The sequence below is a fragment of the Bolinopsis microptera genome, chromosome 2 (genome assembly GCF_026151205.1).
Source record: "Bolinopsis microptera isolate Bmic1 chromosome 2, MBARI_Bmic_1.0, whole genome shotgun sequence".
Lineage (NCBI taxonomy): Eukaryota > Metazoa > Ctenophora > Tentaculata > Lobata > Bolinopsidae > Bolinopsis > Bolinopsis microptera.
The window spans coordinates 18,327,969-18,348,223 of NC_087073.1; the positions used below are offsets into that span (position 1 = coordinate 18,327,969).

The window sequence follows — 20,255 nt, forward strand, 5'->3', positions numbered from 1 at the left end:
TGTGTCCCCGGCAAAATAATGAAGCCTATTTATAGTACTAGATAATAAACTAGGCAAGAAAAACAACAGCACAGTCCATGTACGTAAACAAGTTCCTTGTTATCCTGAATTGGAGGATCTATCCTCGCCGGTAAATCCGCCTTCCAGAAGAAGTGGATCTCCAAGCAAGAGTATGAAGAATCTGGCCCCATGTGGTCTCCATGGAAGAATTTTTTTAACCGTGAATTTTTGGTTTCCTAGCTTTGATGATTTGTTTTGATTGGATTTATAACTTTTTACTTGTAATTTCAATTTTTAAAATGCTTCGTTAATTTTGAGTCAAAAAGAATAAATGAGCCATAAAAATGATCGAAACTGTGTTTCAACGAACCATAGATTACTTCTATCAACAATAGTTCAAAATCGTCAACTTGTACGAAGCAGCTGACCAGAGAATTTAAAAACGAAAACTCTAAGAAAAGAGTTTCACAATTCTAAATTAAACAATGACCATCATATTTGCAGGGAATCCCCCATCTTTCTTGTGTTATCCTCTTTTTCGTCGTGGTAAAAGTTGTTCTGACCAGATATGTTGGTTTTTGAGAATTAACGTATATTCTTGATAATAGCATTCAGCGGTGAAACAGAGTTAGTCACGTGATGAGAAGTAGCTCTGATTTTCAAGATCTCACCACAACTTAAGGGTTTTGATTGGCATGAATCCTGACTCTTGTACAGAAATAGGTCACGCATTTCTGTCGTCTTTATAGAATTATAGCCTCTATCATGTCAGACAACGTAAATTTCAGTGTGTCAATAACAATAATCACCGAACATCATTCTTGTTTCATATTTAAAACGTAGGGCCCCAAACGTATTACAACAGATTCCAAGTCCAATTTTAGTCCACAGTTTGCGAAGTCCTGTTCAGCTTTCACGGACTCTGTTCAGATGACTAAATTTCTTGATATATCTTCAGTATCTCCAGTTGATCTTTCTGTTACAATGAAGCTAGCATAACTTGTTAGATAAGTCGTCACTGTCTCCATCCTCGTTTTAAGAAACTGTCGAAAACTGGGCACAGTTATGCTATAAACAAAGACGTTACCGACAACGTTGAAAAACATGATCGTTTCCGTGACTCGTGGAACGATCACTCGGTACGACTCACTGGTCACATGTGACCAGATCACCAAGTTTACAGCCTCAGGGAGGAATGACAGACAGTACACTGCAGCTGTCAGAATAACTGTCGCAATACCTTGCCAGCGAGCATCACTCCCGGCGCGCTTTGCTACTTTTCTTGCATGGAAGAGATGTTTCACCAAGAGGACAGATGACATTACAGTGATGATGGTTGGGATCACCGCAAATGTTGCCAATAGGGTAGGCTTCAGAATCTTCCATGATAGTAAGGGGAAAAGTGGTCGATTAAAGGGTTCCGTTGGATTTGAATGTTCACAAGGATTTCTCAACGGAATATGGTAGTTAGGACCCCTACGAACATAATTAGACTTGTTGCCAATTTTGTATCTCAACAGAAACACCACTTTTACCACTTTTTACCACCTTTGTACCACTTTTCTGGTTTGCCAAATATCTTTAGTTGTGAACGTCGTAGAAGGCTGAAAATTAACCTAGAATGTTTATCTTATCAAGGAGTAAAACTTTTGTATCAAAAATTTTTACATTGGACAATCAGCTAATTGGATAATTACCAATTAGTTAATCACCAAAAAAAGTGAAAATTTTTTATTGGCTCAAAATGATTGAAATCGTTTGAAACACGGAGAAATGTAGTTTTTAGAAAAACTTCAAAAATTTTTCACTTAAAATTTTTTTTCGAGACTTCAAAAAAAAAGTTTGAAAATTTGAAAATATTTTTTTTCCGCCAAAAGTGATCGAATTGCATGAAACGTGGATAAAAATGCCTTGCAGAAAAATTTCGAAGATTTTTAGATTGAGGAATACTAAAATCATCAATATTTGAAGTTGGAGTTCAGTAAATCTCGACATATTTTAGTAATTAGGAATAGCTTAGCGGAAAGGGCTGGACCTGAAAAAGGTTAACCACACAATATTAGAGTTTCGTAACTAATTACAATACAGCTTTATCAAATTCCACATAAAGAAACAGCACAAAAGGACCATTTAAGATCGAACCGATTTTACCTGCTGTACTATCATTTTATTGATTTCAATGATCAAAACCTCTGTCAATCTTGCCAATCTATACCGGGTATCTGAATGTACCGGACCTCTTATTTACCTCTATAATTAGACCCAGTTGTGCAAGAAATGCGATTTCTCACAGGGGTTTCTTTAAACTGTGCACTTTTTATCACTCTCGCAACTCGCAAGAGGCCTGGTATTATAGGGGGGGGGGGGGGGGGGGGGGGGGGGGGGGGGGGGGGGGGGGGGGGGGGTATAGGAAGCGAGTGTAATTATACCTTCCATCATCCATTGTGGCTTTTTTGTATTGTGAATGCGCATGCCGCTTCGTTTGCTATGCCATATACCTCGAATAACCCCCATATGTCATTGCCAGGGTCGGGATAGAGCTGGAGATAGCATTGAAAAGTTGCTAGAAATAGCTAGATTTAGAGTAAACTGGTGGTAGCTGGGTGGTGCTAGCATGGATGTAGCAGAACGTAGCTACACGGGGTTTCATTGGAGTTGGTTATTTTAATGGCCAAAGAGTGCCGGAACTAAAGTTACTTAAGATTGCAGTTTAGGGGCAGTGTAAACCACGGTGTAGTCAGGGACACAGAGCTACAGTGCAGGAGTACTGCAATAGAACAGTGCAAGTGATACAGTCTGCAACAGTAAAACGCCGACGAAGCTAGACTTAGAGTGAACTGATGGAAGCTGGGTGGTGCTAAAATGGAGGTAGCAGAACGTACTACATGATGAAAACAGGAAAACTAAGGCTGGTTGAGACCTAAAAAGATGTGAATCTGTCCTGATAGATCCAGTGAAGAGCGAGTAGCGAAGAGTTTGATCACTAACCTAAAGCTCTAAAGAAGAAGAGGGCTAAAGAGACTCACTTTGATCAATAAATCCGGTACGGCAAGGTCTGTAGCCTTGATAAGAAGATACCATGAAGTAATTCATGCAGAAAAGTCGATTTATATAAAGGGTTTCGTTGGATCTAAAAAGGGTGGGTCAGTCTCTCTGTTTTCATAAGATTCTGATGAAATGCTGTTAAGCTCAGGACGGTGATCTTAATAGGTCGGATAGCTGTATCTGGTTGCTTCCAGCCCACCCTTGTCGCTTGAAAATAAGTTCTCACCCCACCTCTTCCAAAAATACAGTTACCAGAGCAGGAAACTCTTCTTCCTCCTCTTCTTTCAACACAAACACAATCAGGTTCCAGCTACTCTCCTCCTCTGTAGCCACAATCTTACCTCCTTCTTCGGAGTTTTACTGTTGCAGACTGTATCACTTGCACTGTTCTTTTGCAGTACTCCTGCACTGTAGCTCTGTGTCCCTGACTACACCGTGGTTTACACTGCCCCTAAACTGCAATCTTAAGTAACTTTAGTTCCGGCACTCTTTGGCCATTAAAATAACCAACTCCAATGAAACCCCGTGTAGCTACGTTCTGCTACATCCATGCTAGCACCACCCAGCTACCACCAGTTTACTCTAAATCTAGCTATTTCTAGCAACTTTTCAATGCTATCTCCAGCTCTATCCCGACCCTGGCAATGACATATGGGGGTTATTCGAGGTATATGGCATAGCAAACGAAGCAGCATGCGCATTCACAATACAAAAAAGCCACAATGGATGATGGAAGGTATATTTACACTCGCTTCCTATACCCCCCCCCCCCCCCCCCCCCCCCATAATACCAGGCCTCTTGCGAGTTGCGAGAGTGACAAAAAGTGCACAGTTTAAAGAAACCCCTGTGAGAAATCGCATTTCTTGCACAACTGGGTCTAATTATAGAGGTAAATAAGAGGTCCGGTACATTCAGATACCCGGTATAGATTGGCAAGATTGACAGAGGTTTTGATCATTGAAATCAATAAAATGATAGTACAGCAGGTAAAATCGGTTCGATCTTAAATGGTCCTTTTGTGCTGTTTCTTTATGTGGAATTTGATAAAGCTGTATTGTAATTAGATTTTAGTATTCCTCAATCTAAAAATCTTCGAAATTTTTCTGCAAGGCATTTTTATCCACGTTTCATGCAATTCGATCACTTTTGGCGGAAAAAAATATTTTCAAATTTTCAAACTTTTTTTTGTCTCGAAAAAAAAAGTCTCGAAAAAAAATTTTAAGTGAAAAATTTTTGAAGTTTTTCTAAAAACTACATTTCTCCGTGTTTCAAACGATTTCGATCATTTTGAGCCAATAAAAAATTTTCACTTTTTTTGGTGATTAACTAATTGGTAATTATCCAATTAGCTGATTGTCCGATGTAAAAATTGTTGATACAAAAGTTTTACTCCTTGATAAGATAAACATTCTAGGTTAATTTGCAGCCTTCTATGATGTTCACAACTAAAGATATTTGGCAAACCAGAAAGGTGGTACAAAGGTGGTAAAAAGTGGTAAAAGTGGTGTTTCCGTTGAGATACAAAATTGGCAACAAGTCTAATTATGTTCGTAGGGGTCCTAACTACCATATTCCGTTGAGAAATCCTTGTGAACATTCGAATCCAACGGAATGCCACTTTTCCCCTTACTATGACTTAGAGGAATTCCCCAGAAAACTGCACGTGTATTTGCTTTCATCGACTTTTACATCATCTTTATCTACCATGAGAAACACACCCGGGACACAACATGACAAAGTCCACAGGCCTGCACAGACCATGTGGGCGTGTTTTATTGACCTAGATCTTGCTTTAAGGGGGAACTTCAACATCAGCAGCTTCACCACCGTCATCCCACAAACCAGGAGTATGCTCGCAATGACACCACAAGATCCTAGGTAAACCTCCACGTAGCAAACAAATGTTCCGAAGACCCATCGGTTCATCATTAAAGAAACACTTTGTGTGAAGATGGTAACAAATGATATGAGGAGGTCACACGCAGCGATGTGCTGGATGAACGTTACTATGAGTTTATTCAGTCTAAAGGCTTTGTACTTAATGGAAGCTACAAGAATGGTGGTGTCTCCTAAGAGAGACACTAGAAACAACAGCATTAGCCAAACTGCCCAGATGAGGCGTTCAACATCGTTTTCTATCCGTTTGTAGGCTGCTGGGTTCCAATGTGAAGACTGGTTTAAGGTCATAGCTAGATTGAAATAGTGAACTGTTATTTATACCTATTTTCAAAACAAATATTATATAAATGTAATAATAATATCAGAAATATAATTGAAAATTCATCGTGCATTTCAAAGATGGGATATTGAATATCCATCTGAACACGGCGAAGTTTTCTTTAGAACTATTGAAAATTGAAATAGAACAAACCTTTCTGATGCTGCTGGAAAGGTATTGTTCAATTTCAACAGCAATACAGTCTCGGCATATAAAATGCATTGTTGTTATAAAATTTAACAGCTGTTACTGTGTTAGCTACCTTTAATTTACTTTTGTTAGCTCCGGTACCCTTAAGCGTGTACACCGGTCGTAATGCAAGGACCGAATGATCGGTAAAACAGTCGCGTCGGACTAATTTCAGCTTACCAAATAAAAGATAAATGGTTAAACTTTGAGAATTATTTCTTATGTCTCAATAATTCGTCAGCTCGCTGCACGACTAATCCAATTTTCCGTTACTGGACACAAGATGTATTGACATTCACGTCGGAATATATCAAAAAATGTAGTCCTAGAATTCGTTGGTTTGCTTATTAAATTAGGATAATTTAGTCGATGAAAATGATAAAAGGGGAAATTTAAACTAAAGCAGTGTCGACTTTAAATAAAATATTCTTGCACATGTATCACTTAAGTTTATTTTGGTACATAGAATAAATTGAGGCCATAATGGATTTACTAAAGACAAAAAGTAAACTTAAAGACAATGTTGAAGACTTTTTACATTGTCTATTAATTAAGTAGCTATCAATGAAAAGCGTTTTAAGGCGTTAATAACACAAATTGTCCACCTCGAGGTTGGGGTAATCAAACTAATGATCTAAGTTCTTAGAGATAAGGAAATATCGATAGTGAATATTAACATTAAGGATAATATGTATAAAATCCCGCAAGATAATGCCTTTTTAAATTTAATGTTGTAAAGGTTTCCAATAAAGAATCAATGTAACTGCCAACTCTCTCAACTCCTCACATTTTCCACTATTATACAAAGCGGAGCTAAGTTCGAAGAATCGAAAAATCAATATTATGTTCTTAATATCTTCTTCAAAAACCAGCGATGTGGAAAGTGTTGAGTTTATTCTACGATAATAAAAAAGTTCGAAGTATCAGCTAGTATATGCTTTTTATCACATTAAAAAAAATCTGTCACAACCAAATTTATGCACTTGATATTTAAAGAGTTCTCAGACATTATGGACACTTTAATCGAATTGCTCAGAGTCTTACTAGTACTGTTCCGTCTTTTACATTAGTGGTGCAGTGAAACATTCCCACATCACCCTGGCTGTTCTGCGATAAGGGGGACTTGAGGCCCTCAAATACTACTAGAATGATAATACATCTTTATCAAAATGTTACGGTTCATACAGCTTATCTAACAGTTGTCCGCCTATCTTATAAATATCCTCCTGAAATTGAATCTGTCCACCATTGTTGGATCCAAACCCTTACAAAGTGTGACTAGTGACTAGTGAAACTAGATAAGTATCTACTACAGTATCTACTACGATTGTATCAGGCTCTGTGATTGACACCCCACATCCAATCAGTTGCTGCACGTGGTGATTGGACCCATCCTTACTCTATGTAACATGTCTGCCTCTCAATTGGACCCGGTAGATAACGCTGTTTACATCATCAACTTGGTGGCCTGTCTTTACAATGTTCTGGCTATGTACGAGAATACTGATAACAAGTTGGAACTACTCCAAAACAAGGTACGAGCTGAAAATAGTTAAATTGCTTAATGAGATTACTTTTGGTATTGATTGAAAGATAGACCGTCAATCTTATGAAAAAGAGCGTTGATTAAATAGTAGAATTACCCATCTTCTCATCTCCAAACCACTTCAATCATAGTTGAAGCTGCAAATTCACAGGATCTTATTAAATTTAATTACACCACAACAGATAAATGAAGAGTTGGAGACCCTGACAAACCTTCAGTACGATCACATGATAAAGACAACCAAAATTCCTCCAGCCGAGATGATTAACAAGGACAGACTCTCTGTTGTTGCTTCTAAACTTGATCAGGTAATTTCTACTTTGCAGCTAAACTAGGTACAAGTTATCGGGTGCATAAACAAAAAACTTTGTTAAGAGTCTTATTTAAGACCTAAGTAGAACTTCTTTGACTTGATCAGAACTGTTAGCCATTACTGAGTACGAGTAACTAATTTAATCCATCTCCCCGGCCCAGGCATTGCTGAACACAGAGTTGCTATGGTTACAACAGTGTACGAGATTGTCCGCATTACGTCACCGGAACACAGTGTGGCGCGGCGCGTGCGAACAGTTCGTTAAGGTGTACACAACTCTGATTCAGTCCACGTGCAATGAGGGGATCCTGCTTAAATCCCCTGATCAGATTGCTCAGCTTTTGAAATAAATTAATAAACAGTAGAGATCCTCCAATTTTCACCACTTTTGGTTTAAATCCTCCTCTATTTTCATTGATCTATGTCTATAAGTATAACTTATATATAACTATTAACTGGATCTATGGGTATTTGATCTTTTAAAATGTGCACTGCATGTAACCTTAATGTGCAGACGAATATTATTGCTAGTATTTAAAGCATGATCTTGAATGAAGGGGCTGTAGTTTGTGAATGAAGTACTTTAGGGCACTCTTCAAGTTTTGTGATGTTAAATTAGTTATTGAGCAAACACTAAACAATTGAAATATTGATTTTGTTATGAATACTTTTGTGTAATACTGAAAACTTTGAGATTGTAATACATTTATGGATTGATTCTTGCGTATTTGCATTGGCTGGGCCCAACTTCAATTCGATTCTTAAAAAGTTAGAACTGTTATTATATCGTCTAATTTACCCTAGAACTAATATAATACTTATCACTTATAATAAACAACTAACTCCTCCGCCTGATTTAGAAAATGAGTATGTTCGGCCAGCAAGGAATGATCGGGGGACAAGATCCTCAAGCTATGATTAATAACGTTAGTTGCTTTTTACTTTCATTCAATTAATTGTTTATTCTTCAATTATTTCCTGTGTGATTATTGGGAAAGAACTCAAAGATTATTTGCATATTGACAGATCCCTGAAATGACAAGATTTGCCTGTTAACAATCTGTCCACTTCAGATGCGGCAGTTTGGTGCGATGTTCAACATGGTGACGGAAGAATGTTTTTCACGCTGTGTGTACAGTCTAGGAGACGGTGCTCTTAATGCTGACGAGGTTAGTTTGTGATTTAGGACGCATTCGTCTAGAACTCAATTTACGATTCCAAATAGTTCTGTGGATACTCATGGACTTTTCCATTTTAAATTATATTTAAATCAAAGTTAAACGATAGCATTGCTGCACCCTCACGCATTTACTAATGATGTGTTTGTATAATTGAGCACTTATACTCTAATTAGGTGTTAATAAGTTACTTCCAGGGTAAATGCGCAGATGACTGCATCTCAAAGAACTTCAACGCCTCCAATCGGACAATGATTAATTTCATGAAGGAGAAGCTGGGACAAGATCCTCCAAAGCCGGAAGGATGATCCACATCCGACTCAGAATCACTTCATCTCAATGCTGAGTTCAAAGAATACTGCTAGATGAATAGTAACTATGACATGACTGGATACATCTAGTCGTTGCTCGCCACGCGCCATTTTACCAAGTTTTTGTACATCTTTAAGTTTAAAGCCTCCCTTTTAACGGTTATTCACCCTGGCTTTTTAACTTGTAATATATTAGTTTACATCTGCGATTAAATTCATGATCAGACTTCAGTTTGCATCATATGTAAATTTAGGATCACTCGTTAGCAACAAAATAATACACTCTATAACTAGGCACTAGTGCTCGAGATTTTTTACTATTTGCTAAATTATTGATACTTTAAATTGTTAGTCCTTTTGATATAATCGATTCGTCTGCAGTTATATCAATAATATACAATCTAATGATCTAGCTACTGCGTAGTGCGTATGACTATGGGTGCATTTTAAGTGGAGTATTTGTATCGTATGTGACATTTTGATGAACCCAGAACTAATTTATTATTTGCAAAATAGAGCTGGTTTTAATTCTTGAGAGTTATTGAACAAAAGAATAATACTGAATTGGGAATTAGACAAATTTATAAAAAATGTCGTTTTATGTACAGAACAAGTCTAACCAGACAAATAATAGACGGTTTTAAATATTTTGACGGTACCTATTAATCAATAAGACATTACATAATTGATTGACCCATAAACAAGCTTCAAAATTATTGGGGAATTGTTATAAAAAATCTTGGTTATAATCACGAAAAGAATTCGGTGTGGTAAATTTAAACTTCAGAATTCAGAGGGTAAACTAAGAGTAAATGTTATTTTTCCAGCGATTGTCAGTGTCCATCTTCTGACTGCTTAGTTTTGTGCCATTATGACTCAAAAAACATAAAGCTTTTAAAATTTAAGGTACTTGATGCAATTTTTTTATCTTCGACGTTTTAACCCTAGCAATTCAAGATTTTGAGTTATTTATTATATGGTAAAATATGAGTAATTTTCAGGGTAAAGTTTTAAAACGTCGAAATATAAAATTTGGGATGTAAAAGTCTCATCCTTTGGTATCATCAATGTTTTGAATTAAAAATAATTTACATAAAAACAATCGCAGAATGTGGCAAATCAAAACCATTTCTCTTGATCACGTATCAACATTCAAATATCAAAATTAAATCGGTTAGATTTTAGTGTTCAACTATAACAGCCTGAGTTTCGTAAGGATAAAAGAATCTAAATTTTATATAGAATACCTTAGGTATCTTTAACATCTGTATTTATTACGATTTTATGAAAGTTATCCACTTAAAATATAAAAATTGTTCTCGTAAAATCATGGATAACTGTTGCAGTTCAACATACCAATTTCTGGAGTAGCTTTTACCGTTAAGCTTCTTTTGAATAAAAAGAATTCAAAAACGAGACTCATCAGCCGTTTCACTCAAATAAAACGTAGCCCTTTCAATCAATTTTACGAAAAATAATCAAACAGTTAAAAAAATTAAAATGAAGTTCATATAGCACTGGAGACCTGCAATTTTGTACTGTAATCGCTGATTAGTCCAGGCAGCAGTCTATTTAAATTCTGTCCGTCTTGTGAGGATGAAGTGATGGGAGCCGTGCTGTGCACTGGCACACCACTCGATACTGGCAAATCTGCCACTGGTAGATCATGTGGAACTGGTGTGGCACGTGACGCTGGCATATTTGCGGGAGGATAACAAATGCCTGGCATGTTGCCAGGGTAAAAGTCTCTAGAAATGGGGAGAGTGGTGCTATTGCTCATGAGAGGAGACATGTGTCCATTAATGGCGTTGTGGGCGTTGAAGGCACCGGGTGGCAGGACTGGCGGCGAAATAGGCGGAGGTCGCAGCGGTACTGTCATAATCTCAGCGTAGTCCCGACTGGGTAGAGACGCTGCTGATCTAGGGTACCAATCAGACATAGTCTGACCATTCCCTGGAGAATAGGCTGGAGGAGCCTCCTCGTCCGTCATTAAGTTTGTCATGGCGGTGTCGGGAGTGAAGGCACCGTGACTGGATAGTCCCGTTTGATGACGATGATATGACTGCCACGTGCTGTTCCAGTTTTGGTTGGGAAGAGGACAGAGGTAGCCCGCGTCATCCTGGTGAGGACAACCACTGAACTGAGAGTAGGTGCCTTGGTGAGGGCTGTCTTCTATGTAATCCTGAGAGTGATTGTTGTTAGTTCAGAGGCAAACGAAGATATTTTCTCAATTGTCACCAAATTGTGGTTGATGGCAATATGATTTGAAGGGAAAAAAAAAGTTGTTCTACCTCTCAAAGACGAGATCATACGGAACAAGTAAACATGATGCACTTACCCTCTTCTGCTTCCTTCTTCTGTAGACCATGTGAACGGTGAGACCGATGACAAAGCACACGACAGCAGAGATAACGATACCGATAGTCAGGACTGTTATTGAGATGGGGGAGTCGTAGGATGATTCGTCCGCAGCAGGACTGTAAGGATCCAACTTGTCTGAAGAATGAGTTGTGGTTAATAAATCTCTAGGTATCCATTTAATTGAGAAGGAATTGAAGAAGGAATTGAATTCAGTCTCACTTAAAAACAAGCTGACTTTATAAAAATAATGGCTAAAATTCAGAGAGAGAAAAACACTCACCATTGACAGTAACGTAGGCAGTTTTGCTCTTAGACTGGCTGATTTTGCCGATATCGTTCTTGATAAAGCAGATATAACCGCCTTCATCAGCCTTCATAACCCTGAATATCTCTAGATCCCCATTTGGAAGCTGTTCACTGCCATCTGGTAATTCTCCGTTAGTTCGCTCCCACCAAATCTCAGGTTTAGGTAGACCCTCAACTCTGCAAGTAAGGATGAGATCCTGGTTTCCTTTTGTAACCGTCACATTGGACGGTTCTACTCTGAACTTTGCTGCAACTGTGAAAAAAGACATGTTACAATGACGTAGTATTATATTATAATAGAAATTAGAATTTGATGTGGATTGAAGCATATACTAGTCTATTGAGAAGGAAGAAATGATAGTTCTCGAAATGTAATTGTAAACCAGAGAGGCTAAACTTTGTCAAGCCAGTACAATAGAACATACCTTGAACGTAAAGGTAACCCCGGGACACAACAACACCAGAAGTGTTGTTCACCGAACACTCGTAGTAACCAGTGTCTTCCAGCCTCACTTCAGGAATATAGATATTTCCAGAGTCCAGGAAGACAGCTTTGCGAGGTAGTCCAACTCCGTCCTTACCCCAGGTCACCAGGGCGTCATGTGACGCACATTTGAATTGAGCTGTTGCTCCTTCACCAAGAGTGATGTTCTGTGGTGACTTGAAGAACCTGCAGAGAAATGAGATCATGATATAATGGGGAAACCACGGCATGTGAAAATTGTAATCGAGTTTTGAGGTTATGTTGTCACTCTGCGACCATCATATTGTTGTCCCCTTAACTCAAAGCTACTGTACACACAAAAGTTAATTGTAAAACTTACGTTGGTAGAGGTTTACAGGTGTCAGTAGGTGCCACCCAGTCAGTAGAAGGGCATTTCGTCTTAGTGGTACAGGACCACTTTCCAAGAGTCACATCGGAACACCAGCCACAGTAAGGGAAATGAGCTCCAACACACTCACTGAAAATAGAAACTGGTCAGTAAGTACTCTGTGAAATCAAACGTCAGTGACTTATGAACCGTGTTACATGATTTGAATCGGAATATTCATATTATTAATTAAAATACCCGGATATGTTCTACGATTCACATTTCACGTTCATAAATGATACAAGTTTTATAGTACATTATTAACTAACAGTGTCTTGTTAGGCTCACTTTTAGAAAAAAGCACGATGACATCATGTTATCATTTTAAAAGTTATTGGCCAGAACGACTACTAATATTAAAGAAGTAGTTCAGAAGTTTCGACCTGCTACGCTACCACATCAATAAATAAATGAATTTGAATGTTTGATTGAGCCCGCGGGGAACGCGCGCACGGTTTCTGTCACAGTAAATGCTGGAACTATCTAAAAGGCTTGTGCGCGTTCCAGTACACGTAATTCATTTACAAATTATGTCCCAAAACGGCGTGTGTCCAAAGATGTAAAAGTAAACTGAAAGAGCCGACTACCATCAAAGGCTCGCGCCTTATCACTTATGTATGCAAACATTTCCAAGCGGCTGAACGGAATTCCTTGCGGTACAACTCATTCTGTAGCACGGAACACGGTCGTCCCTTTTATTTGATTGTGACAAAACGTACCACTAACTCGAGATGAACTATTTGTAACAGGAGCGCCGTTGCTTTGAACCCACCTAAATAACCGACTATATAACTAGACTGGAAGTGATGTAACACATATTTCTATAGTTTTACACAAAGGATATGTAACTGCAGACCCCATATTCGGGTAACAGATGTTGGGGCTGAATTTACCTAACACAATAGGATTGATTAGGTCCACCTATTGACTAGTGGACCATGAAATATTGGACTCTATACATTGGGCTATTTTACTGCATCAGTGATTCTAGTTATAATGTATTGGTATTGTTTATTAGCATTATGGAGACTTTTTGGAGCTTACAGACGTATCCATTAACCAAGAGTCTAGTGCTTCAAAAGGTCGTGGTGCCGCAAAAAATGTTTGAAAATTTGGAAATATAATCTAGCTTTCAACTACATTTTACAGAATAGACTCAAATTAAATGGATTATAGTTTCAGTGGAATCTTAGCAGCGAACAGATGTATCAGTTCATGAACATTGCGCTGAAAAGCTGAGTTGATAAATTCATCTTCACATTGAAACTGGAACTTTGTCACTAATTACTCATATCAGAATATCGATTGAACGGACAATAGATTCAGTTGAACCTCCTAACGATGGTGGATCTATTTTATTTCATCGGAGTAAGTTTCTCTGAATTAAGCCATAAAAAGTTGTCATGATGAATTAAACTTTGAATATTGTATCTAGAAGAAGTCTCGCCTTTCGCTTCAACATATTGTCCTAAAAACAAGATAATATAGCGATGGTAAAATAAAGCTAACTATTATAAAGATCTCAATGTTCCACCGATTGACTCAATACAGACTTGGACGGATAATTCTATTATAATATCACGGTAATTTAGTACTATTATTATTCCGATGTAATTAGCAACGCTATTAGTGTGAGTATTGCGGCACTTTTTTAAACACACACGTGACCGTATATAACACATCACCAATGTAACAGTAATGACACTAATATTTCAGTAAAAACAAATAGTAGAAACGTCAGTTAACTGCCACAATGGCAGTTTATTTACCATAATCAACACAACACCATTTACACTGCGTATCACCATTCACCAGTGAGCAACAGTTTAACTAACTTTATATTTACTTTACGTGTCTTGTAAACTTCAACATCGTAGTTAGTTGGCAAACTAAACCCAAAATTAGGAGACGGAACTGGAGTGTTGTACAAACTTAACAACGTGGAATATCAGAAGACAAAAGTAATAATCGTAACAAACGAACAAACAAACAAACGAACAGACTTACCCACAACTCGAGGCTGCACATTCCTGTTTGATAGGAACACTGGTAACCCAGTTAGTTCCCATAGCGTACACGTGACCAGCACCGTATGTTACTGAGATTACTTTTCCATCTCCCTGCAAAGGAGTGGGTTAGTTTTATTAGATCTGCACTCAACCTTCAAGGAACTCGTTAACTTTAGTACTCTCTCGACTGACAGTCCACGTCTTATTATACGACAGTGTCATATTATATTCATTCCGAATCTCTGAGAGCCTGATTCTAACCATGATTTTACTCTAATTGATCGACTAAGGACCCTCGCAACGACTTACAAGTCAGGGTATTGCACCATAACTGAATTTATGACAAAACTTGACACATATGCACATCTTCTGGGATCTTCTTGAACAAGTTATAATAGAACACAGAATCTGGGTAAAATCCTGACTCTCGATAACTCACCACGATATTAATTGTACGATACGAGAGAGAGAGAGAGGTTCTGATATATATATATATAACTGTGAGTGATTGTAACGTTGAGCTGATATATTATTATGTGGTAAAAGCATGATCTCCTGTCGAGATATTACTTAGAACTTAGGACTACCTGTAACATAAAGTGAGAGGGAGGGAGGGAGACCTGGTGTGTTGGACAGGGAGTTATACAACTGAAGGGGAGATGATGGTGGAGAGAGAGAGAGTTGACATAGCATGTAGATGTGATTACAGGTATTAGTGATAAGAGATAGGAGCTCTGAGTTATTAGATTTATAATGGAGGATGAATAGAGGAGGAGAGGGTGAAAGTGGGGGGTTATATCTCTAGTGATAAGGATAACGTATATCATGACAATAGAAATATCGGATATATGACAATAGGTATCAGTAATAAGTATTCCTTATAAAGTTATGCACTCACCACTTTTATTGAGGTATGGTAGACTTTACTATCTAACTCTCTGATAAACGCTATTCTGTGTACTCGACCAAGATCTGAAATATAACAAACTGTTAGTATTATAATTTTTTGAAAGAATTTACAATTCTATAGAAAGAAATAATGATAATACGTCGTCATACAACGATCATCATCACCCGATTTCTCCAATTTAAAACAGCACGCAAGATAGGGTGATCCTAAGGAAAAGTTACTGATTAACATAATATTTCCCATCAAGCCACGTTTTAAACCGGGTATCCCCGTGCTTTTTTAACTCCATCAGTCATATCACGGCATATACCACGTCGGGATTGTCATTCCAGGTCTACTTTAGTACAGACCGAGACGTCTGACTGACGTCTCCCTCTCCCCCACTATTTACTGTAATCGAATCAAAATATCAATCCGTAAACTATTAAACTACAACGGCACATGTCACCAAAAACATCCTTATTCAATTAACGAGAGTGTGAGATTCGTGTAGTTTTAACAGTTATAACCTATCTGAGAACAGCTTGGGTGTAACTCACTTCATAATCACTTATAATCAAATCTTGTTATTTTTTGATCGGTTTGAGGGAAGTTAACGGATAAGTTTAGGGAAAAAGATAATTGTAATAACATTTGGAGGGGTTAGGAAAACTTGGGCGCAGTGTCACTTTCTCCTGATTTATTTTAAAATAAGCCTGTAATTGACATTTACCAGTCCACTTATGACTTACCAAAACAAATTTATGCAGTTTTTAAAATATTTCTTTGTAAAGAAAATATCACCAGTCCATTGACGGTCTCCCACACGAGATGATCAATGATATTGAATAAAGTACGATAGCTAGAAAACAACTAGACAGTATTCTGAGAGTTTGCTCTGAAATAACATGAACAGAGACAGAAGTATTGACTTTTTAAAAGGAGCTGGGGAGTATGATGTTAGTGGAGAGTGGCGGTGAATGCGGTTGAAGGACTGCCTGCTCAAAGGCAGGCCCGCTACATGTCACACATCGCTTAAACGCAGTGGGATCGGGGGCCTTTATCCCATCAAAATATTCGTGTAACTCTACTTTTATTATAATTAATATGATATTACCTAAAATTATAAATTACGCTCTGGTAGACAGGTTGAGGTCAGCACAAAGACCTCCCCTCTATTACTCTAATGAGAGTTGGTGGAGTTCAGGGAGAGAGAGAGAGGGACAATGTCCCGGGCACAGAGTTCACTTCATTGTCATTGAGATGGGCAGTTTACTGAGTTGCAGAAGACAAGGGGGGAGTAGCTGAGTAGCTGAGCAGTGAAGTGGGTGGTCACGTGACACGTGACAATACCACGTGACACAATGAACTGCGAGTGGAAGTGTGCCCACACGTGCAGGTTCGTGTTTATCTTTGTTTAGACTCGTGCAGATCATTGCAGGTTTGTTCTGTTTAGACATCCAGGGTTGATTACTGGCTAGTTTAAAGAGACAAGCATTGTTATAGTATGATAATTAGGGAACTCTGGTGGTACTTCCAGATGACCTCTAGGGTGGTAATGCTCAAGTTCGTACACGAGATTACAGAACAATTCCCGCGCTCACTGATCTAACATCTGTTTCTAAAGGTTTCCAGTTTCAACAAATTAACAAGGCCACCCTGTTCACCGCCACACAATTATAGATTTACCATATGTCAACCTCCCTCAAATTCCTCCCTCTTTTGTAATGGAATGCTTTAAACAAGAGACATCCTATTTAATGAACCCCGAAGTTGTGGGGTATGCCGGATTGTCGCGGTGAAATTGATTACAGTTACCACCCTCTCCCCTTACCTTGAAGGAACATATGTCAACTGGGAACAATATCATGGTATTAACGATATCAGGGGGATTAGTGTGGGACTGGGTGGAGGTAACCAATACTGTCCCACTATGAAACCACTATTGACTGAACAGCAGGCTCCTTGATTACAATAAACGATCATCTTGCAGCTTACAGTTAGGCAAAGTATTGAATTTGGGTAGTATAGTAAACTGGTCCGGTTTTATATAGCGATACTTTGTTAGCCTGTGTATTGTGCAGTAGAAGTTATCTAGGCGATATTATAGTGCTGCACGGTTATATTGGAAGTGTAAAACTGTAACGTACACTGGAAAAAAGAACACATGTGACATGATGTACTTGAGAATTGCGGGCCCGGGGACTACATACAACTACACTTGAGGTTGGTGCAGGCCCTCAATAGAGCACCGAAGTACGTGGTTGAGAAATAGCTGGTAAATTGTTTGAAATATCACAACTGAATTTCATGATATTGTATTATATATAATAAATATTAACCAACGTCGATAATAGTTGATATTGATTGTTTTCGAGAGTTAAACTTATCCTATAAGTTATAACATGAAATAAGTGCGCGACTTTACTAATGTGGCTTTGTAAAATGCAAATCTTGCACTATTCAATTAATTATACCTTAATCTCAACATTCTAAGAATTTGTTCTAAGTTCTTCCTCGCACTGCTCAATTTCACAATGTCGCACTTTTAAGTGACCTACTTATATTCTACGATTTATGATAAAGTGGAGAGTTCAAAGTAATAACTCATGCACATGTCTCCCAAGTGTGTAGCTTGTATAGCTGAAAATGTAAACAAATCAGTCTCTACAAAACGGCTGCAAAACTGATCAAACGTTGAGGGGGTCCATCATGTCCCTCGACCCCCACTACTTACACAGTAACTTTACCCTCTCTTTCTTGATATCATCTAGATAAACTAACCGATTAATATTCACACTTTATTCTCCTCAATAACTACGCCACTCCTTCTCCAACTATTGGATCCAAATGTTAATCTCTATTTCTCTACCATCAAAGTCCCCAGCAGCAGTTACCTCAGTACCTTGCAACTTTGCAACCCACTCTACCAGCTCCCTCAAAACCACCCCACTCTGCACATGCTATTACTGCACCCACACCCACACACACCCACACATGGGTCACTTCACTCTCTATCCTAACAATACCCCTAACAATACACACAGACCCCAGTTACAAAGCACATGCACAATCTAGCACTGATAAGTCAGTAACAATCCGTCCAATAGGCTGACAATAGGCCGGGGTTGAGTCTGATAAAGGACCCAGTTGAATACATAAAGAGGTTTAAGAAGGTCAGTAACCTCTCCAGGTCCTATTTAGTCTGGTCAGGCTGCGCATAATGTCTGCTGTATAAGTTGCAATCAGTACTGATAGTAATGAATTGTTCCTATTGTTCAGTGTCAGGCCCGCTCATGCGGCATGTTAACTATGTATGAGTGCAAATCTCTCCGTTACAAATCACATTTAGCTCTCAAATATGTACCCCCGCATATCATCCTGGAATGTATGAAATATGGAAACATTCGATTCAAGACAAATTCTCCTCGCTGTAAATCAGAACCGATTTAGGAGACACTTTGAAGAAAGTTTGAGTTGACTCCAAGTGTGTGTATGTGTAGCAGAGTACTGGTAATTCTACGATATATGAATCATTAGTGCTATGATTATGCGGATTGGGGAAACCTTGCTACTCTCTACCTGAGCTTGAGGTAACTAATAACAGGTCTCGTGGCGGTGTGAGCTGGAAATCAAGTGGTCTGAGTCGTAATTGGTGAGGAGGAGGAGAGATCAACCCGGTTTGGGGGTAATGTTTATGTATCAATCGAGAGTTTGAGTAGCCAGACAAATTGGAGACAATTGCTGGCGGGGTCAATATAATGAGTTAATTAATTGAGTCTTGTTTGAGCAGTTTAATGGGTCAAAATAATAAGTCTTATCTTTAAAGTTGCCAATTCTTATTTATTACATAACTTAAACATTTTCCGCGTTAGATTTCTGGTAGAAGTAACATGGAGCATAATATATTATTTCATCTGTAAATTGAAACAATCATGCAATTAGTCTAGCACTCAGTTCTTGAAACCTCTCTTAATTGCAGAGAACATGTCGTTACTCCCTTGAACTTTAAGTTGTAAATCTACAGGAAGAAGGCCATGCCGACTAAACTAAAGACTGAATTTCCGGTTGGATAAAATTTAAGTCTAGGAAATTGGTTCATTGTCGTCGACCTCTGGGTGCCCATGATAAGGTGAAAACAGACTAAATGATTTGTGTTGGTCACGGTATGTAACCATTATGGCCACTCAAATTGCAGTTTCTTTAAAAGTCTAGAAGTCTAAAGTTCTCTCATTTTAAGGGTTTGCAAAATGTGACCAGCGGTTTTACCAGGCCTCATTACACAAGACTCCTTGGTGACCATAGCTACTCAGGGCAAAAGTAACAAATTAAATTCCTGTTTCACATTCCTGGTGTAACAGAGCACGTGATCAAGACTAACCATCGTCGTACTACTCAAAGTCAGAATCAGGTGTAGTAGGTCATCATGCGGCAGTGACCAAACTTATGATATCATATCAGGATCTTTTGATTGGTCCTTGATAACATAGTGAATAGTGTTGACTCAGAGAAAGAAAAGAGAGAAGCAATAAAATCACCTAGTAGCTTGCGTTTATCATCCTTAAATTTTAAGAACATTTTCCTTATTGCAGAGGCTCAGAATACAAAAAGTCAGGGTTTAGCTCTATTCACGGAACATGGAGCCAATATCGTAGAAGTAAGATACACCGTTATTGTTAATTAGCTACAGATTCGTGTAGTTCAGACAATGTAGCAGTGAAGTGGGGTGTACTTAAGTTTTTTTTTTCTAATTAGGCAGCAGGTACAATTAACACATGTATAGTATCGGGGGAGGGGGAGGGGGTACTAGTTAGCGAGAATAATATCCAACGTAAACATCAAATACTTGTACAGTATCCGTTACTTGAAGAGTGAGTGTGTAAACACTAACTCGACATGTCTGGTATGTGTACCGTCAAGCTTCACTCTTTATTACCAATGTAGACATGAAGAATCAGAACAAAATTAGTCACATTACTATTTCGCTTCTTTTCAGACTTCTGAACTCTCAGAAATG

General features: G+C 38.3%; 3 protein-coding genes across 3 annotated transcripts in view; 2 read left to right on the forward strand and 1 right to left on the reverse strand.

Moving 5' to 3' along the window:
- Positions 1–8,057, forward strand: part of LOC134811280 (conserved oligomeric Golgi complex subunit 6-like) — a 28,203-nt gene extending 20,146 nt beyond the window's left edge. The window contains exons 9-11 of the mRNA XM_063818057.1: positions 6,821–6,988; positions 7,182–7,307; positions 7,474–8,057. Of these exons, the coding sequence (XP_063674127.1) occupies positions 6,821–6,988; positions 7,182–7,307; positions 7,474–7,662 (483 nt within the window). The 3' untranslated portion in view covers positions 7,663–8,057. The remainder of the gene's footprint in view (positions 1–6,820; positions 6,989–7,181; positions 7,308–7,473) is intronic.
- Positions 8,058–8,172: 115 nt separating this feature from the next.
- On the forward strand, positions 8,173–9,277 carry LOC134811675 (mitochondrial import inner membrane translocase subunit Tim9-like). Its single transcript, XM_063818702.1, has 3 exons — positions 8,173–8,238; positions 8,386–8,481; positions 8,688–9,277. Exons 1-3 carry the CDS (start codon positions 8,176–8,178, stop codon positions 8,796–8,798), a joined length of 270 nt encoding a protein of 89 aa, XP_063674772.1. The 5' UTR covers positions 8,173–8,175; the 3' UTR covers positions 8,799–9,277.
- Positions 9,278–9,365: 88 nt separating this feature from the next.
- LOC134811006 (semaphorin-4D-like) overlaps positions 9,366–20,255 on the reverse strand; it is a 40,027-nt gene continuing 29,137 nt past the window's right edge. Inside the window, exons 13-19 of the mRNA XM_063817707.1 lie at positions 15,248–15,321; positions 14,348–14,460; positions 12,293–12,430; positions 11,894–12,138; positions 11,443–11,721; positions 11,140–11,297; positions 9,366–10,983 (exon numbers count right to left, since the gene is read on the reverse strand). Coding sequence (XP_063673777.1) covers positions 10,309–10,983; positions 11,140–11,297; positions 11,443–11,721; positions 11,894–12,138; positions 12,293–12,430; positions 14,348–14,460; positions 15,248–15,321 — 1,682 coding nt within the window. The 3' untranslated portion in view covers positions 9,366–10,308. The remainder of the gene's footprint in view (positions 10,984–11,139; positions 11,298–11,442; positions 11,722–11,893; positions 12,139–12,292; positions 12,431–14,347; positions 14,461–15,247; positions 15,322–20,255) is intronic.